This window comes from Gopherus flavomarginatus, chromosome 10, assembly GCF_025201925.1.
Source record: "Gopherus flavomarginatus isolate rGopFla2 chromosome 10, rGopFla2.mat.asm, whole genome shotgun sequence".
Taxonomy (NCBI): domain Eukaryota; kingdom Metazoa; phylum Chordata; order Testudines; family Testudinidae; genus Gopherus; species Gopherus flavomarginatus.
The window spans coordinates 1920144-1936925 of NC_066626.1; the positions used below are offsets into that span (position 1 = coordinate 1920144).

At 46.3% G+C, this 16782-nt stretch overlaps 1 protein-coding gene across 1 annotated transcript in view; it reads right to left on the minus strand.

Annotated features, from left to right (window-relative positions):
* LOC127030059 (maestro heat-like repeat-containing protein family member 2B) overlaps positions 1 to 16782 on the minus strand; it is an 87919-nt gene that overhangs the window by 32776 nt on the left and 38361 nt on the right. Inside the window, exons 24-27 of the mRNA XM_050915967.1 lie at positions 7069 to 7148; positions 5031 to 5166; positions 4768 to 4863; positions 3320 to 3424 (exon numbers count right to left, since the gene is read on the minus strand). Of these exons, the coding sequence (XP_050771924.1) occupies positions 3320 to 3424; positions 4768 to 4863; positions 5031 to 5166; positions 7069 to 7148 (417 nt within the window). The remainder of the gene's footprint in view (positions 1 to 3319; positions 3425 to 4767; positions 4864 to 5030; positions 5167 to 7068; positions 7149 to 16782) is intronic.

Genomic DNA, 16782 nt, shown 5'->3' on the forward strand with positions numbered 1-16782 from the left:
CCATTGCATTTTCTCTACAAAACCCTCTACCTAGGCCCAAGTAAGGTTCTGATGTATAGACCCAAACTCTGCATCAGTTCCACTGGGATTCCATCTCCTGACTGATCGTGCTGGGGGCTCTGCCTGTCTCCAGCACTCAGGACCCTGAGCTACCACCATCACCTGGAAATCCCGACCAGTTCAAACCTCATGGAGTGGGTGAGATCCATCCCTCTCTCTCCGTTTTCTTTTCTACCTCAGGTATTAACCTTTAAAATGTAACTGTTATGTTTGTTTAGGCCTCCTGGTGTAGTTATCACTATGATTCAATACATAACTTCTATGGTTCAGCTGGTTGCTTCTCTCTCTCTCTCTCTGAATTTTGCTCTTTTGTGTTTTTAGCTTCCCCCATTTACTCTGCAGCAACACTTCTTGTGCCTAAGCTAAAGATCCCTTTAGTGCCCCAAAATACTGTGGAGTTTGCTCATCACGTTGATTACCACCCATACAATTGTAATGTGAAAGTGTGATAGGAACATGTTAAACTTGGGGCACATAACGGGGGATGGGGGGCAGCTGAAAGTGCTGCTCAACCCAGCCGATTGAGACCAGGGACGCATAAGGGTACCGGCTTGAAAGTGCTGCTCAACCCAGCCGATTGAGACCAGGGACGCATAAGGGTACCAGCTTGAAAGTGCTGCTCAACCCAGCCCACTGAATATAGGGACATATAAGGGGATCAGCTGGGGAGTGCTGATTGACTTGCTCTACTAGTGTGTGTGTGTGTGTATGTGTGTACACACATGTTCGTCTAGTTCTAGTTATTAGCCCTGGGGAACCTGGGTCCTGCAGGGTAGCTCCATTGGGAGGGGACTTGTAGAAGGAAGGAGCAGAGCTCCATATGAACACGCAAATGACATAAGCAACACATTAATAGAATTACAGAACCGCCCCCCACCCCAGAAGAATAACCCTAATTAATGAGCCTACCCAAAGTAATGGGCATATCTGGTAACATTGTGCCTCTGATTCCTGTACTGAACTGGGTAACGCACATTGGAAAATATAATCCCAATTGTACATGCAAACGGATGCGGTATAAATTAGCTGTTATCACTAAAGAAAGAGACCTCAGAGTCATTGTGCACAGTTCTCTGAAAGCATCTGCTCCACATGCAGTCAAAAACGCTAACAACATGTTAGGAACCATTAGGAAGGGGATCGACAATAAGACAGTAAGTATCATTATGCCATTATATAAATCTACAGTACCCCCACACCTTGAATACTGCGTGCAGTTTTGCTCATCTAATCTCAAAAAAGATATGTTAGAATTGGAAGAAGTACAGAGAAGAGCAACAAAATTTATTAAGTGTATGGGACAACTTCTCGTACAAGGAGAGATTAAAAAGACAGGCACTTTTCAGCTAGGAAAAGAGATGACTATGAGGGAATATGATCAAAGCCTATAAAATCATGACTGGTGTAGAGAAAGTCAATAAAGAAGTGTTATTTAGCCCTTCACATAACTCAGGAACAAGGGGTCACCCAATGAAATTAATAGGAAGCAGGTATGCAACGCCATGATTTGGGTGTCTCTAAACCTCTGACTGCCAGAAGCTGGGGCTGGGACTGTCCAACAGGGGATGGTTCACTTGACAATTGCCTTGTATTGTTCATTCCCTCTGAAGCATCTGGCCCCCACCACTGTTAGAAGACAGTATACTGGGCTAGATGAACCACTCTTCTGGGGGATCCTGGATAGCCACTCTTATGTTTTATGTTTTTAGCTGATTACATAGAAATTCAGCTTTAGCATCCTGGGAGCATAAGAACCAAGAATGCATTTGTGACACTGGAAGACCAGTCAACCTGTGTATGACCCATAATAACTTAACAAAAGGCACTTCTACTATTCCAAGACAGTTCACTTGCATGTGAATTTCAAAGAGATATATTAGACTAGCAATCATCATCAACTCATTCAAAAAGGAACAATAGATGCTAAGTGTATTTGTCTGTGGTTATTTATACCCGGCTAGAAGTTTCACAATGTAACCAAATTAGCTTGCAGATGCTAATTCCCTTTCATGGCTTAATTGCCTTAATTATGTATGCAAGGTGTTCAGTTAACCTTACAATCAAAGATGTAAGACACTTCAGGAAACCAGTCATTTCCACATTATCTTCAGCTTAACTATCTGTGTTATAATGGAAGAACGGCTAATTACCTTATGTGAATGAATGTAACTAGTTTACTGTGTATGCACAGGAAATAGAAGATTATCTTCAAAGCAAAGTACAACAGGTCATCTGCATTGGGGGAAGGTCCTTCTGTGACAATTTCTGTGAGGTAGGCTTGTCAGCCTGCTAGAATAGCTATAAAAGGGAAGGCTTGGGCCTGATCCTATCATCTCTAGTCTGCTTAAACTTTGAACAGAGAAAGTGTGAGCCATAGGACAGAGATCTTCCAAATAATCATTTGGAATAACCTGGAGAATGCCTGGAAAAACTAACAGATTTTACATCTAAGCTGCCTTTGGATTCTGATCTGTTGGGATGATTCCAGAGAGACTTTTACAAACTAGCAGTTTATTCCATCCCTGTTGTGATCCTGAACTATCAACATTGAAAGTCACTTGTCTAGATATTGATCTTTTGTAACTCTCTTCTTTCTTTTAACAAACAGCATGATATTTGGGAAAGACCTGAGATTCATATTGACCTGAGGATAAGCATCTGGGCCTTTATGATTAGTGAACCCCACCTGTGGTGAATCAGATTTTCAGTAACCCCTCACTATATTAGACACAGAATATCAGGGTTGGAAAGGACCTCAGGAGGTCATCTAGTCCAACCCCATGCTCAAAGCAGGACCAATCCCCACACAGATTTTTACCCCAGTTCCCTAAACGGTCCCTTCAAGAACTGAGCTCACAACCTGGGGTTGAGCAGGCCAATGTTCAAACCACTGAGCTATCCCTCCCCTCTCTTCCAAGACATGGATGTTTAGATGGGAGCCAAGGTCTGGAATGCCAAAAGGGGAAAGCGTTTGGCATCTTCTTAACTAGGGTGGAAGCTCTTTTGTTGTTGACTTGGTGAATCTAATTATAGAATAAGCCATCAGTTTGGAGAATTGTCTGCCCTCTAATTCTTGCAGTCTGCCCGCAGTGTGGTCACAGCACTGTTGTGCAAACTTCTCTCTTATGGAAGCAGAGGGATCTTAGTCACCTTGAAATCCCAGCTGCTGCCCTGGAAGAGTTTTTCATGCATTTGCGTTGAGTGTCAGATCTGAGAGAAGCAGAGAACTCAGCTCAAGGAAGAGTACGGCTATACTCACTGTGCTATGAACTGTCTCTTGATAGGCAGTCAGCAGCTGGGTGGTGGCCTGAAAGGCTCTTTCTCTCTCCCACTCCTTCCCTGAACTGAACCATGTCACTAGGAGCTGTTGGTAGAGCAAGGGAATGGACAGAGTTAGTACCAGAAAATCCCTCCCAGAATTCCTCTTAAACAGGTTTAATAGTCACTAAAATCCCTCTCCAAAGCATCGCACCTCCATGGAGCAAAGGAATTACATGTCTAATGGAAGAGCCCCTAATATATACAAGTCCCAGGGGCCAGATTGAAGCCAAAGGAGTTACATGAGGGATGAATCTGGGCCCGTCTATGTGATGTCTGCTGTAGACTGTCTGATGGGAGCTGTCTAGCACATCGCATGCTGTTTGATGTCTGCTGCTATGGTCTGTTTCCTGGGCAACTTCTCCCACGTTGAGTGGCAGAATGACAGAGAGGAGCATTTCTTTTTATTAATTTGAATAAGAGCAGAGAAGTCCCCCCAGCCCAGGGCCAGTGCAACTATTTAGGCGACCTAGGCGGTTGCCTAGGGTGCTAGGATTTGGGGGGCGCCATTTTCTTCGGCAGCAACTACGGCGCCTGGAACTTCGGCCGCCCTGGTCACCGCCGGTACTTAGGCGGAGGGAGCTGGGGCAGGGGAGCGGCCACCTGTAGCAAGTAAGGGGGGGGCGCCCACCTGTAGCAAGTAAGGGGGGGGCGGCATGCAGGGGAACTCCCCGCCCCAGCTCACCCCTGCCCCGCCTCCTCCCTGAGCATGCCGTGGCTGCTTCACTTCTCCTGCCTCCCAGGCTTGCGGTGCTTGTTCACGGAGCAGGGGTGAGCTGGGGCGGGGGGGGTTCCTCAGGGCGAAGGGTGGGGAGCTGCCGCAGGGGGGGTCGCCTCAGGGCGGGGGCACGGGGAGAGGTTCAAGGTAGAAGTTTTGCCTAGGGCGCCAGACATCCTTGCACCGGCCCTGCCCCAGCCCAGCTCCTTTTAGAACTTCATTTTTATACTGAAGGTGCATCAAACTCCCCACCCCTCAGCTCTTCACGATATTCTGTCCATGTCTGAGGAACAGGAAGTCTCCTCTGAATGAGTTTCCATACACGAGGCCTAACTCAACATTCATGAATTCCTCTTAGAAGAAATGATCAGTTTCAGCTGGTTCTCTTGGATTTGGCTACTGCAGGGGTGATTTTCTTGCCGCTCCAAGTAGTGTCAACGACACTGTAAGAACTTGGTCCCAATCCAGCCCTGGCATGAAATGGCAAAGCTTCCGTGGATTTCAGTGGGGCACACTCCCGCTTAGCCCAGGAAGAATTTGGTGCTTTCTCCCTAAAATTCACTCCATTGTGGAAAATTCCTCCACAACAGAAGCTTGACCCCCTAAATCGCCAACTCTTCCCTGCTGTAACACAAGAAACAATCTCCACCACGGTTCAATGGTCTACTCACTTCAAACATTTCCTGGAACCAGTCTGCGGTTGGTTCTCCCTCCAGCAAAGTCTCCGTTAGCTTGCCAAGGGCTTCCAAGGACCTCACGTAGAGTGACTGAAATCAGAAGAGAAGGAATGAGGCTCAGCACAGATCATTTGTGTGTGTGGGCCGGGGAAAGCTAACCATGCCTTGCCAGGGAGGCCGTGTGTGACTGCCATCACCCAGTGCCTGCTGGGCAGAAATACAGTGGATGGTGCCAGAGGAGAATCGTTGTCACGTACTTGTATAAGCAGAGCATCCTTTGCTGTCTCGCCTTCCTTTTTCATCATCTCCAAGGGAGGAAGGGGAAATAAACTTTTGAAGCACTGATCAAGGAGCTCACGGTTTTCCTCCAAGGTCAGAGATGGTTTCAGTTTGCTGGCAGAAGAGAGACAGAGAGAAAAGTCATGTATTAGACTCAGTACCACCTCCAAGTAAAAGAAACGGGTCCAATGACTAGAGATTGTCGCAATCTAGAACCCCAAGTGCAAACAACCCTTCACTTTGCACCTCTATTAAGTATTCATCTAGAAGTAAAGATAAAACTTCAAGTCCCCTTTTTAGAGAAACCCACAAGCTGGTTGAGCAGCCACTGCTGCTAGGACAGAGAGGGAGTCTGAGCTGCCGGCGGGTGTCCCCTGAGTCAGGGCGCCGTCGGAGGGGGTGGCAGGCAGCTCCCGTGGAGCCGCCGCAGTCGTGCCTGCGGGCGGCCTGCTGGTCCGCAGCTCGGATGGAGCTGCCGCAGTCGTGCCTGCGGACGGTCGGCTGCTCGCACGGCTTGGGTGGACTGCCCGCAGGCACGACTGCAGCAGCTCCATCCGAGCCGCGGACCAGCGGACCGCCCACAGGCACCACTGCGGCAGCTCCACCAGAGCCACGGGACCAGCGCACTGGGCGGCGAAATTGCCTTCCGCGGAGGGCGCTCAAAACCCTAGCGCCGGTCCTGCAGACACCTCCCTCCCCATCTGAACTCTGCTCCATTTTACTGCGTGCCCCACAGCCTCCAGTCTTGTGTCTTTCAAGCACAAACCTCCAAATGGACACATTAAAATCCTTAAGAACTAAAGTCCTGCTGGTGAGCAGCGTAGTAAGTGAAGGCCCTAAGATGTAAACCTTGGTATCAGAGGCCTGGTATGAGACCTAAGGCCTGAACTAAAGTAATGGTCAAGACTTTGCTAATATAAAGCAAAGTGAAGCTGTGAGCCAGAGGTAGGCCCTGCTCACACAAACTGGCAAGGAAAGGGCTGATGCTGCAAGAAGATACGTACCTAAAAGGTACTGAACACTAGAGATCAGAACATTCACATACTTGCACATTCCACACAGATAACAAGGAACAGACTGACCCATCCTAATGACAGAGGCAAAAGGGTAATATGATGGATAGAGTTGTTTTGATCGAACCAATCTGTACAAGGTGAGAGGCGGCACCTTACTACGTAGAGGGGCTGCACCTTACCACGTAAAGGGGTTGCACCTCAATACGTCAGGAGTGACGTGTAACTTGTTTGTACCTGTGTATAAGAATGCATCCTTGGGACGGTGTCTTTGTCCAGCCTAGGGGGCAGTGGAAAGTCCCGCCACTAACTGAGCCGAGTCCATTGACTGTGGGTACATATTCGTAGTATGCTCGGTAGACTAAGTAATCTGCGGAGAACTACTACTGTATCCAATACAGCAATAAACCTGGCCGACGGGCCTTCGTACCTTACTAGACTCTGTGGTTATTGGGGGTTCTCTTTGGGTCTGCTGTGTCAGCTATCTGTGCAGAGCTGGGGCAGCACACAGAGGGAACACACGCAGGCAGCCGAGTGATACCAACAAGGAGAGAGCAGAGCACCACACCGGTAGCTTCTGACAACATCTCTGACAACAAGCAGCATGTGAGCCACAGGGCCACCCAGAGGATTCAGGCGGCCTGGGGGCTTTGGCGACGGGGAATTGCCGCCGAAGACCCAGCACTTTGGCGGTGAGTCCCGGGGCGGAAGGATCCCCCGCCGCTGAATTGCTGCCGAAGACCTGAAGCGGCAGAAGCTCTGGGGTCCCAGGCCCTGTGAGAGTTTTCCAGGGCCCCTGGAGTGAATGACTCTGCTCCAGGGGCCCTGAAAAACTCTCATGGGGGCCCTTGCGGGGCCTGGGGCAAAATGCCCCACTTGCTCCCCCCGGGCGGCCCTGGTGAGCCAAACTCTGCAGGCATTAGACTGCTCCCAACCTGACACTCATGAATTAACAAATTAGAAGGCATCACAGTGCCAGGAAATATGGCAGAAAATAGCCTACCTCAGATGTCCAATGGCAAGAATTGCCTTGTAGCGAACTGGAGATGCCAGGGAATCCAGTGGTTCCTTTTTAATGAAGTCCTGAAATGCATGAATAGGGACATCAAAAATGGGAAATGGATTTGAAAGGCAGAGAGGCCGTCCTCTCACACCCTGAAACAGGGCCATCTGCTAGACCTGGAATAAACAGACACTGTGCTCAGCAGGCTCTCTGCCTCAGAAATGAACCGTAGGGCCATCTGCAGGCTATACAGAGGACAGAAAGAGAACTCACCAGACACAAGCCATTCCTTCCAGTTACAGCCCACAAGATGTCAGCATCCCTGCCAAGCTCAAAGTGGACCCAGCATTCTGGGTGCCATGCAGGTAGCGCATGAGACTGCAGTAGTACAATCACAGCCACTGGATAAAATAACATCCCCCTGGAAAACCAGTCTTATTACATGACAACAAACGCCTAATCACTCACCAGCAAGTAGCCAAGGAGCTCCAGCTTGTAAGAGAATTCGAACTCCTGGGAGTCTCTGGTCTCCAAGACGGCACAGCTAATCTCCATGACATTGTGGATGAGGGTTAATTTTAGGTACATGTCCTACATAATCCAGAAGGAGAAACAAGAGGAAGTGGATGAGAACCTGAGAGAAGAACCACAGTCCAGAAGATAAAGATCAGGAATTAAATCTAAGCCTCAGGGAAGGAGAGAGGTGCCCGCAGACCCCAGAAGGTAGAGGACCCTGGCTCTGCACCCACCTCAGAAGAAGCGAAAACCCAGGTTCAAATCAATAAATCCAGGTCCACTTACACCAGAGCAGCCAGGACTCCTGCTTGATGCAGCAAGGAAACCAAGCTCTGCGCAATTTAAACAAGCAATTTGTGTACAGAAAATGCAAAAGCTGAGGGCAGATTATTTAGAATGTACCTTGTTCGCAACAGTGATGCCCAGCACCTGAAAAACGAAATGCAAAACAGCTATTAGCAACGTAGATAGTCCCACACAACACACAACCTCAAAACGTCCTGGCTGGTGAATATGGAGCAGAGAGAAATCACTACTGTTAAATCTTCCAAAAGGCAGGAAATGTAGGCAGAGGGGGTGTTCTGCAGAGGTCAGTATCAGGGGCCATCCTCCGTAACATTTGCATTTGTGAAGTACTGGAAGATCTCAGTTTGGTTCAACTGTTTTTGGCAATGCCTAAGTGAGAGTCTCAGTTAGACAAGGCAGAACTGAATGGCAAAGTGACGTGGAGAGGTTGCACTGAGATGAGAGTCAGGACCAGCAGTCAGACACCTGGCAAACAGAAATAATGGAGCACACAGACAAACAAGAAGACAGATAAGAGGTAAGGGAAATAGTGAGTCCAAGAAACAGCGTGACAGCAAATCAACTAAATACAGGCTAGCACTTGTCTCTCTTGGGTAGTAAAAGATAGAGCTAGATACACATCCATATTAGGGGAGTTAGAGTGTTATTCTGAACAGCCTGAATGTCACTGCATCTGAATTACTGTGTAGCTGGGGTCTGCAGAATTTCAGAAGAATATAGAAAACTAGAGAAAATACAAAGAAGAGCAACAAAAATGATACAACATGTGACAGCTCACGCTCCATCCATTACAGTTTTAAATTTGAGTTCTGTGACACTTATCACGCAAAAGCTCTTACCTGACAACTGGCTCTGTAATGGAGAAGGATGTTCCCTGTGATGTCTGCCTCTACTCGGGAAAGAAGCTGGTCTTTTGGAGCATGGACAGCCACGCTGCTGTATGTCAGCATCAGGGTGCTGTGAGTCTTGCCTCTCTTCCCATGGTGGTAGTCCTAGACAATCAGAAAGTTCTTCTGATTCCTTTTGCTTTGGAATTCTGATCTGCTGCTGACCAAGGAATTCCTCACAGCAGCAACAGCAGCTTGCACTTGCAAAGCTCTTTTCAGCCAAAGATCTCAAACCACTTGCAAAAAGTATTTAAGCCATATAATAACTGTGAGGTGTGGAGAGATTAGTATCTCCATCATTCCCAGTAGGTAACTCTGACACAGAGAGTCTAAAATGCTGAACCTACAGGAGTGAAGTACACGGGAGCTTAGTCATTGACACCGGTGGGTACAAGATCAGGCGCTAAATGTCTTGCCTAAGGCTGCACAGTGAGTAAATGGCAGAGCCAGCAGTGGAAGCCCAGAGGCCTAGTCTCCTGCTCTAGCCTCTAGATCAGCGGTTTTCAACCAGGGCTACTTGTGTATCCCTGAGGGTCTGCAGAGGTCTTCTAAGGGGTTTATCAACTCATCTAGATATTTGCCTAGTTTTACAGCAGACTACAAAGAACGCAAGTACAATATTTATATTTCAGTTGATTTATTTTATAATTATATGGTAAAAGTGAGAAAATAAGCAATTATCAGTAATAATGTGCTATGACACTTTTTAATAATTTTATGCCTGAGTTTGTAAGCAAGTAATTTTTAAATGAGGTGAAATTTAGGATACACAAGACAAATCAGACTCCTGAAAGCAGTACACTAATCTGGCCAGATTGAGAACCACTGCTCTAAATCAGATGTTCCATAATTGTCATCCATAGACCACTGGTGGTCTACCTAAAGCAGGTTGCTTGGCCACATGTTGCTTGCAACACCTCCTCATTTCCAGCTACTAACTGGGATTAAAAAAAACGCCAAAAATACCTTAAATGCTTTTCCATGCAAGCCACTGAGGTAGTTCCCACACATTGTGCATGGGAGGGGCGCTCAAGCCATGGGACGTCAGACGATAAAAATCATTTGAGAGAACCCCAGCTCTAGATTGTGCTCCTCTCTGCTTAACTGCAGGCATCACGTAGAACGCATACACTGGGGGACAATGCTAGCTGACCAGAGGAGACACTACCCCAGGGCTGCTGCCCCTGCTTTAGAGGGAGAGGAAGTTTGAGAGAACCCCCTGGCTCCTTTACCTTCAGGCGGCTGACGAACCCAGAAACCTTAACCTTGTTCATTGCAGCCCCAAATTCCTGAAGTGCCTTCAAGGTGAGGTCCAGATGGCTCTCAGCAGAGAATGCAAGGATGGAAATGACTCCCTGTCACCCAAGAAAAATACTGGTTAGGATCTAACCCAAGAGTCCATTCCTTTCACCTGGAGCGGTGTAAAGCGCCAGTCAGGCGTGAGACACATGGGGAGAGGGGGCTGAGTGAAATAGCAATGAAGAGGCTATGAAGCGAAATGGCATCTGTTCCAGGCCAACTCAGAGCTGAGCCCCACAGGGAGCATTCAGGGATTACTTGGTAAAGTGGGGAGAGGGACAGAGTCCTCACCTGTCTCTCAGGGACTTCCATATAATCTGTTGTTGTCAAAAATTGATGAAGCTGTGATTTAACGTGGACCAGGTCCTGACAAACTGCTAAGGATGTTCCTAGCGCCTTATACAGGAAACTCTGAAAGAAAGAGACCAGCACCGAGATATCAGTAACACAACGTGCCTGTCAGTACAGACCCAGCTCAGCAACACTCAGGAAAGAACAAGATAGCCAAGTCCATGCACCCATACTGCAGACACATCCCATCATCTAGCCCAGCCAGAGAACCAACAATGCAGCACAGACAAGCAGCCTGTCCAAGCAAATATTGGCAGGGCAGGGGGGCAAGAGAGCAGGGAACAAGTAAAAACAAATTTGTTATGCAGAATAAAATATAAAGTAATGAGGCCTTGACAGAAGCCTTACTTAGCCCCCCAATCAGAATTTCAAGGGAAATTAACTAGAAACTAAGTCTTAACAGAGAACAAACCTTCTCATGGGAGGGGCTGGTATAGCTGGCCATCTGCTGGCTCAACTCAAGGCTTATCTGCCTGCTCCAGGCACTGTCGTCTATCATCTCCAGAGATGTTCCTAGGAACTGAGTGTAAAACAAGAGTTAACCCAGAGGGTTAATTGCAAAAATTTGGGGGTTGTTGTGGGGTTTGTTTGTTTATTTCTTTGGTGTTTTTCTTTTCTTCCTTGTTTTCTCTTGTAAACTTTCCAATATTCAGGTGTCATGGGAAGGTTATTTCCCCATTGAGAACTATAAACATTGACAACCCAGACTTCCTCTGCTGTTGTTCTTTAACTTTTGCCTGATGATTCCTCTCAGTCCCCAAACCCAGATGGACAGCGAATTGGAGAATGAGACGGAGCCAAGAAATCTGACCATTGAGGAGTGATTATATAGTGGATGGAGGATGGGTCTAATAAACTTTGAACAAAAGGGACCTGGACTACAAAGGACCAGGAACCTTCTCTGAAGTGCTCTGGACCCTTTATGCCACATCCCAAGGGTCCCCAGGGTTGTGCGGTACCTCACTACCACCTGCCCTTAGCATGAGGAAGCCTTCTCTGTGCTCTGCCAGTCACAGGAAACACAAACACACCCTTCTCACCCCATCCAGATTCCACTGCCCTTCCACAGATTAGCAATCCCTACAGTCCAACCGCCGAGCCCTCTCTGCAGCCCCACAATGTCCAGCGCCTGTTCCACTGGATACTCACAGAATTCATAGGCTTGCTATAGACCACCTTACCAGTTTCACCTCAGAGTCACCGCTCCATTTCACACACTTAGATACATTTATAGTGAAAACAAGCAGAGTTCAATTCACAAAGATCAGAGAGTTGAGAAGGAGCAAGTAAAATTAATGCAAACAAATGGTTACGTCAAAATAAAATCATAACACACTTCTAGAGCTTATACTTAGATAACCAAACATTCCCCTGTCTCACAAAGGATAGCTCCCCCAAATCTCTCTCCCAGCATGAAACACCCAGACCAAAGGTGATCCTCCATTCAGAAGACAAGCCAGCTGGCAGTTCGTCCAATAGGTGAAGGATACCTGGTGCCGGATACCTCTGGATCTCCAGAAAGGGTTCCAAGCATCCATTGCCTTCACTGGTAAACAGCGTACCCCCTATTGTTTGTTTGTTTCTCTTGTATCAAATCTCCTCTGGAGACTTTGCAATCACTTGATTAGAATTTTCCTCTATTGATTAGCATCCACTGTGAATAATTATTCTGTCTACATACAGCCATTTAGGCAGATAAGCATCTCCTGCCTGAAAGAAACTTGTTTATCACTTTCTGGTGACCAGGCCCAACTCACACACCTTAAAAGCATCAATTTCAGTATACAACCATAACATCTTATATATTCTCCATCCAGTCACTGTGCAATGATTATGATGAGCCGTGTGGCACAGGTATCCAGCAAAGGCTTTACATAACACCCTTTGATTATATAGAGATCAGATCCAGGGAATCCTGTGGCCTAAGTCAGTGGGCACCCAAAGGACCTGGGGTCACACCCTCAACTCCCTTTGAAGTCACCCAGAGGTTAGTAACTCTCAGCACTTTGCTGTTTCAGGCCCAAATTTTGAACAGCAGCCAGGAAATATCAGAAACCTCATAAGAAAACCTAATGTGATTTGATTTTTTAGCCCAAAGAATTTCAAATAAGGCTGGGATCTGGAATGGAAAATTCTAGAGTGTAATCCAACCCCAAATGGAACTCCAAATCTTCTGGGGCATATTTGTCACTAGGTCCCTTCCTTTCATTTTCAGCACTCGCCATAAAAATGTTCCTTGTCTGGATTTACATGAGGCTGTAAAGAGCTCTTTCTGACCAGAAAGGCTTCTCCATGAGATACAGTCACCAAACCCTGTCTTGTCTCTTTTCCTTTTTGGGTTTCTCATAGCAAATTTTCTTTTGAGTGGCAAAGAGAAAAAAAGAATCCTTTATATGTTCCCCAGTGGTGCATTAGCACCACGAGCATGTTGGTTTTCTGGTTAGGTTTTGTGTTGTTTCCAGTGGTAACACAGGAGTTATTTATAACTAGAGCCAGTTGAACAATGGTAACTTCATTTCACAAAACAAGTGGAATTTTTTTCTTTTCTTGATTTTTCAACACAAATGAAAAGTGAAACAAACAAAAATATTTTGCTTTTCAAAATCAAAAATGACCATTATTCAGTTCTTTCTTTTCCCTCTTTCCTTCCATTTATCCCTCGTCCCCAGGCCTTTCCTCCCCTCTTCCACTTTGTGACTGAAAAAGCCGGGGGGGGGGGGACAGGGGGAAGGAGACAAACAGGAAAGCAAATGAAAAAAAACCTCAAAACATCAACTTCCATTTCAAAAAACTGAACATTTTCCATTTGGGTTGTGGTTGTTTTGTTTTGTGTAAAAAGAAAAAAAAATTGAAAATATCCCATGAAAATAAAAAAGGCCAGTTTTCAGTGAACAAAATGAAATGGTTTGACCAGCTCTGCTTATAATGAATAGTTTATCACTAATATTTTCCCCAGCTGATACATTTGGAGGGGGGAGGGAGGGCTGTGACAATACAGCTGAAAGGCGTCTTGTACCTGAAGCAGCATGTGCTCCCACCGCACACAGTCCAGGGAATTCTCTGTGTTTCCTATGAAGCAGGAGGCAAAACAATAATGTCACCTAGGTTAGCAAGAAGAGTCGTCCCAGGAATCTCCTTTGCAGTTAGTCCTTCGAAAACCCCTGCTCTGCCAAGCTGTAACATACCTGGGCTTTCAAGGCTAAATGGGACATACGCCAACACTCTTTGCTGGACCAACAGAAAGTATCATGTTAGGTACCCTGCTGGCATTTTCATTCAGGGCCAGTCAACCCACCAGGAGTGAGAGACTGAGCACTCCCAATTCCCGTTGACTTTAATGGGAGTTGAGGGTACTTAGCATCTCACAAAACTGTTCAGCACATCAGAAGACTGGGCTTAATATGAAAACAAACTTTCCCTGTATAAGAAGAGATTCTGGACTTGATCCTAACTTGATGTAAATCGGTGTAGCTTCACTGAAGTCAATGGAATTATACTGATTTACATCAGCTGAGAATCTAGCCCTGTTTCTGAATGTCCAGCTCTAACCTACCCTTCTTTAATGTCAGCACAAGGTAGTACTGAGGACTCTGTACAGCAACAACCACTAGAGAAGAGACAGCTCATTTTTTTAAATCTTTTTTTGAATATCAAACCCACTTGAACATTGTAGGGCTTGACAGTCATCAGAAACACATCAGGTTATGCTCCACGTAGGGTCTGTCATACTCCACAGAGACTATACTGGCAGAGCTACATCATTGGCGCTCTGCTGGCATAACCCCATAGTGTAGACACAGCCTACACTGACTGAGGAGGTCAATAGATTCATACCACTGTAAAATTGATGAAAGACATTATTAGGTCCCCGATACCTAGATTCTACATAGGGCACCCACTTGGCCAACCTAACTTTTATGACTCAGGTTTCCTTACAGAAAGAAAAACTCTGGGGTTTTTAATTGAATCACCCTTGAGAGTAAACATGGAGGTTAATTTTCAGAAAAATTCAGTTTGCAAACTCAGACTATCTATGTAATCCCAAAATATTTCACTAACCTCCAGCTTCACGCTTAATTTACCTTCCCAAACATTAACCTAGCATAGGTGTGGGGGGAACTGCTGTAAAATTTCCATTCAGCTGAAACCTTCCTGGCCTGATTCTGCCCGGATTGAATTGGCCTCAGTGGATCAATTCTGGATTTACCCCAGTGGTTCATAGTTATCCAGATGAAGGAAAAGTGAAGGCCTAGAAGCCCAATTTCAATTCCCCACTGTTCCCACATACTGCAACAGGAATGGCACAACACATGTCCATACGAAGTTGCATTTTCTGGCTTCCCTTCTATTCTCCATGGACCGCACTTCTCCTAACTAGCGCTTTACCTTCAATGTACTGCACCAGAGATGGGATCTTTACTACCCACATCTCACCCACTGCCGCATGGATATTTTGGTGCAGGGCCTGTAGTAACTGCAAGGCAGCACATCCGTGTCCTTCTCCTGCATAAGGGGATGAGGCTACTACCTGCCAATGAGAGAGAAAGAACAGGCTAAGTTTTGTCAGCACAATACCAGTTTATTCCTGAAGGAGAGAATAGCTCAGACTCTCTCATTGTGGAGACCATAGAATAGAGTTGTTGATTCTACTGCAGCGCCTTCCTGAAGAAGAAAGCATTCTAGCTAGTGCGAGGATCCAGAACAGTGTGTCTCAGGAGAGGGCAGAGACAGAGAGATCCAATCACACACATTCCTCAGCCTGTCTACAAACATTTAGCTAAAAAACCCATTTTTATATAGTTAACTGTCCCACTTCATATTCCGCAGAAAACCTATTCTCATGGTCTACTCACCAGGAGTCGTGCCAGCAGCCCCTGGGGTGTAGGGAGTTTCACTAGGGAAAGAAAGAGAATATCATTAATTTTGCCAGGCTTTCAGAGAGTCCTGCTGATGTTATTCACCTAGCCATTCCCAACGTGCCCAACAATGTTGAATGCAGCTGATCATAACTTGCATTTCCATAGTGCTTTCAGTCTGAGCTTCTCAAAATGCTTTACAGACATGAATGAATTCCGCCTCACAGCACCTCTATCAGGTTGGCATTAATTACTCCTTCATGTTACAAGCAGGGAACCTGAGAGAGAAAGATCAAGTGATTTCCCCAAGGTCACATCCAAATTTTGGTGGCAAGCTGGGAACAGAACCCACATTTCCTAGCTTCCCCCATGGCCATGTTGCAATCACAAGACCATCCCTCATTCATTTTAGCCTTCTCATTGCCGATGAGAGAACTGGAGCAGACTGAACCTGTTCATTTCACAGTGTGCCTGGAGAGAATAAATGAAAGAGTTTCTGTTATAAACCTGGTCCACCGTAGTCGAGGCAAGCAGCTTCTTCTCCTTCCTGCTGCTTTCTCTCAACCAGTTCCCTAAGGCATCTGCAGAGAGGCTTCAGAGTACCAGTGTACTGAGCTGGCACCACATATTCTAGAAGCCTTGGCCATAGCACCTGCAGAGAAGAGCGAGACTGTTCAGTACACAGCTATTTCCATTCCCCCACCTCCAGTATCCTGCTGTCTGAATCCCGCCCTCTCAATAAAAATTCCTTTTATTCATCACTGACCCTTCCCTTACCTATCACCTCATCTCTCTCTCCTCCCATCATCTCACTCTACCTGTCTGGTGCCCCCTCACTCTGTCTTTTAAATACACTGCCTTCTTTGGTGAGCAATTTGGCTCTCACCCAGAGATGAATCCTCCTTCCCTGCATTACAGCATTATGGAGCTATTTAGATAGCACCATCAACTCACCCAGAACTTTACAGACCTAGATAAGGCACAGTCCCAGCCCTAAGATCTGTTCAAATCCAGGATCACCAAATCTAAAGATCAGAAGTATTCATGGAGGATCTCAGGGGGAGTTGCACTCAGACAGTGGAAAGAATGAAGAGAAGATCTCTGCAACATGATTTCTTCTAGTTAAATGGCTTTCTATCTTTTCTCTAATGTGAACCACTTACTCCATGATGAAGGGGTCACACCATCCCTGACATGAATTTGACATACTGTTCCTCCATTATGCTGAGTGTGCAAAAAGCTTCCTTGTGGGGAAGTACAAAGAATGTAAGGAAGACCGTCCCTATTTCAAGAAGCAGTAGCAACAGGTCACTTACTTGGGTCATTCCAGTGACTAAGGTGTCCAGACATTGCAGGATGTCAATGCACAGGCTTTGGATAGTGTTTTCTTCCTGAATAGCCTGGGTGAGAAGTGTTGTACCCTGCTGTGAGATAGCTCTATAGAACTTATTAGCTAGTAGCAAGACACTGGCTAGAGAATCAGTGTCCTTCTCTTACAA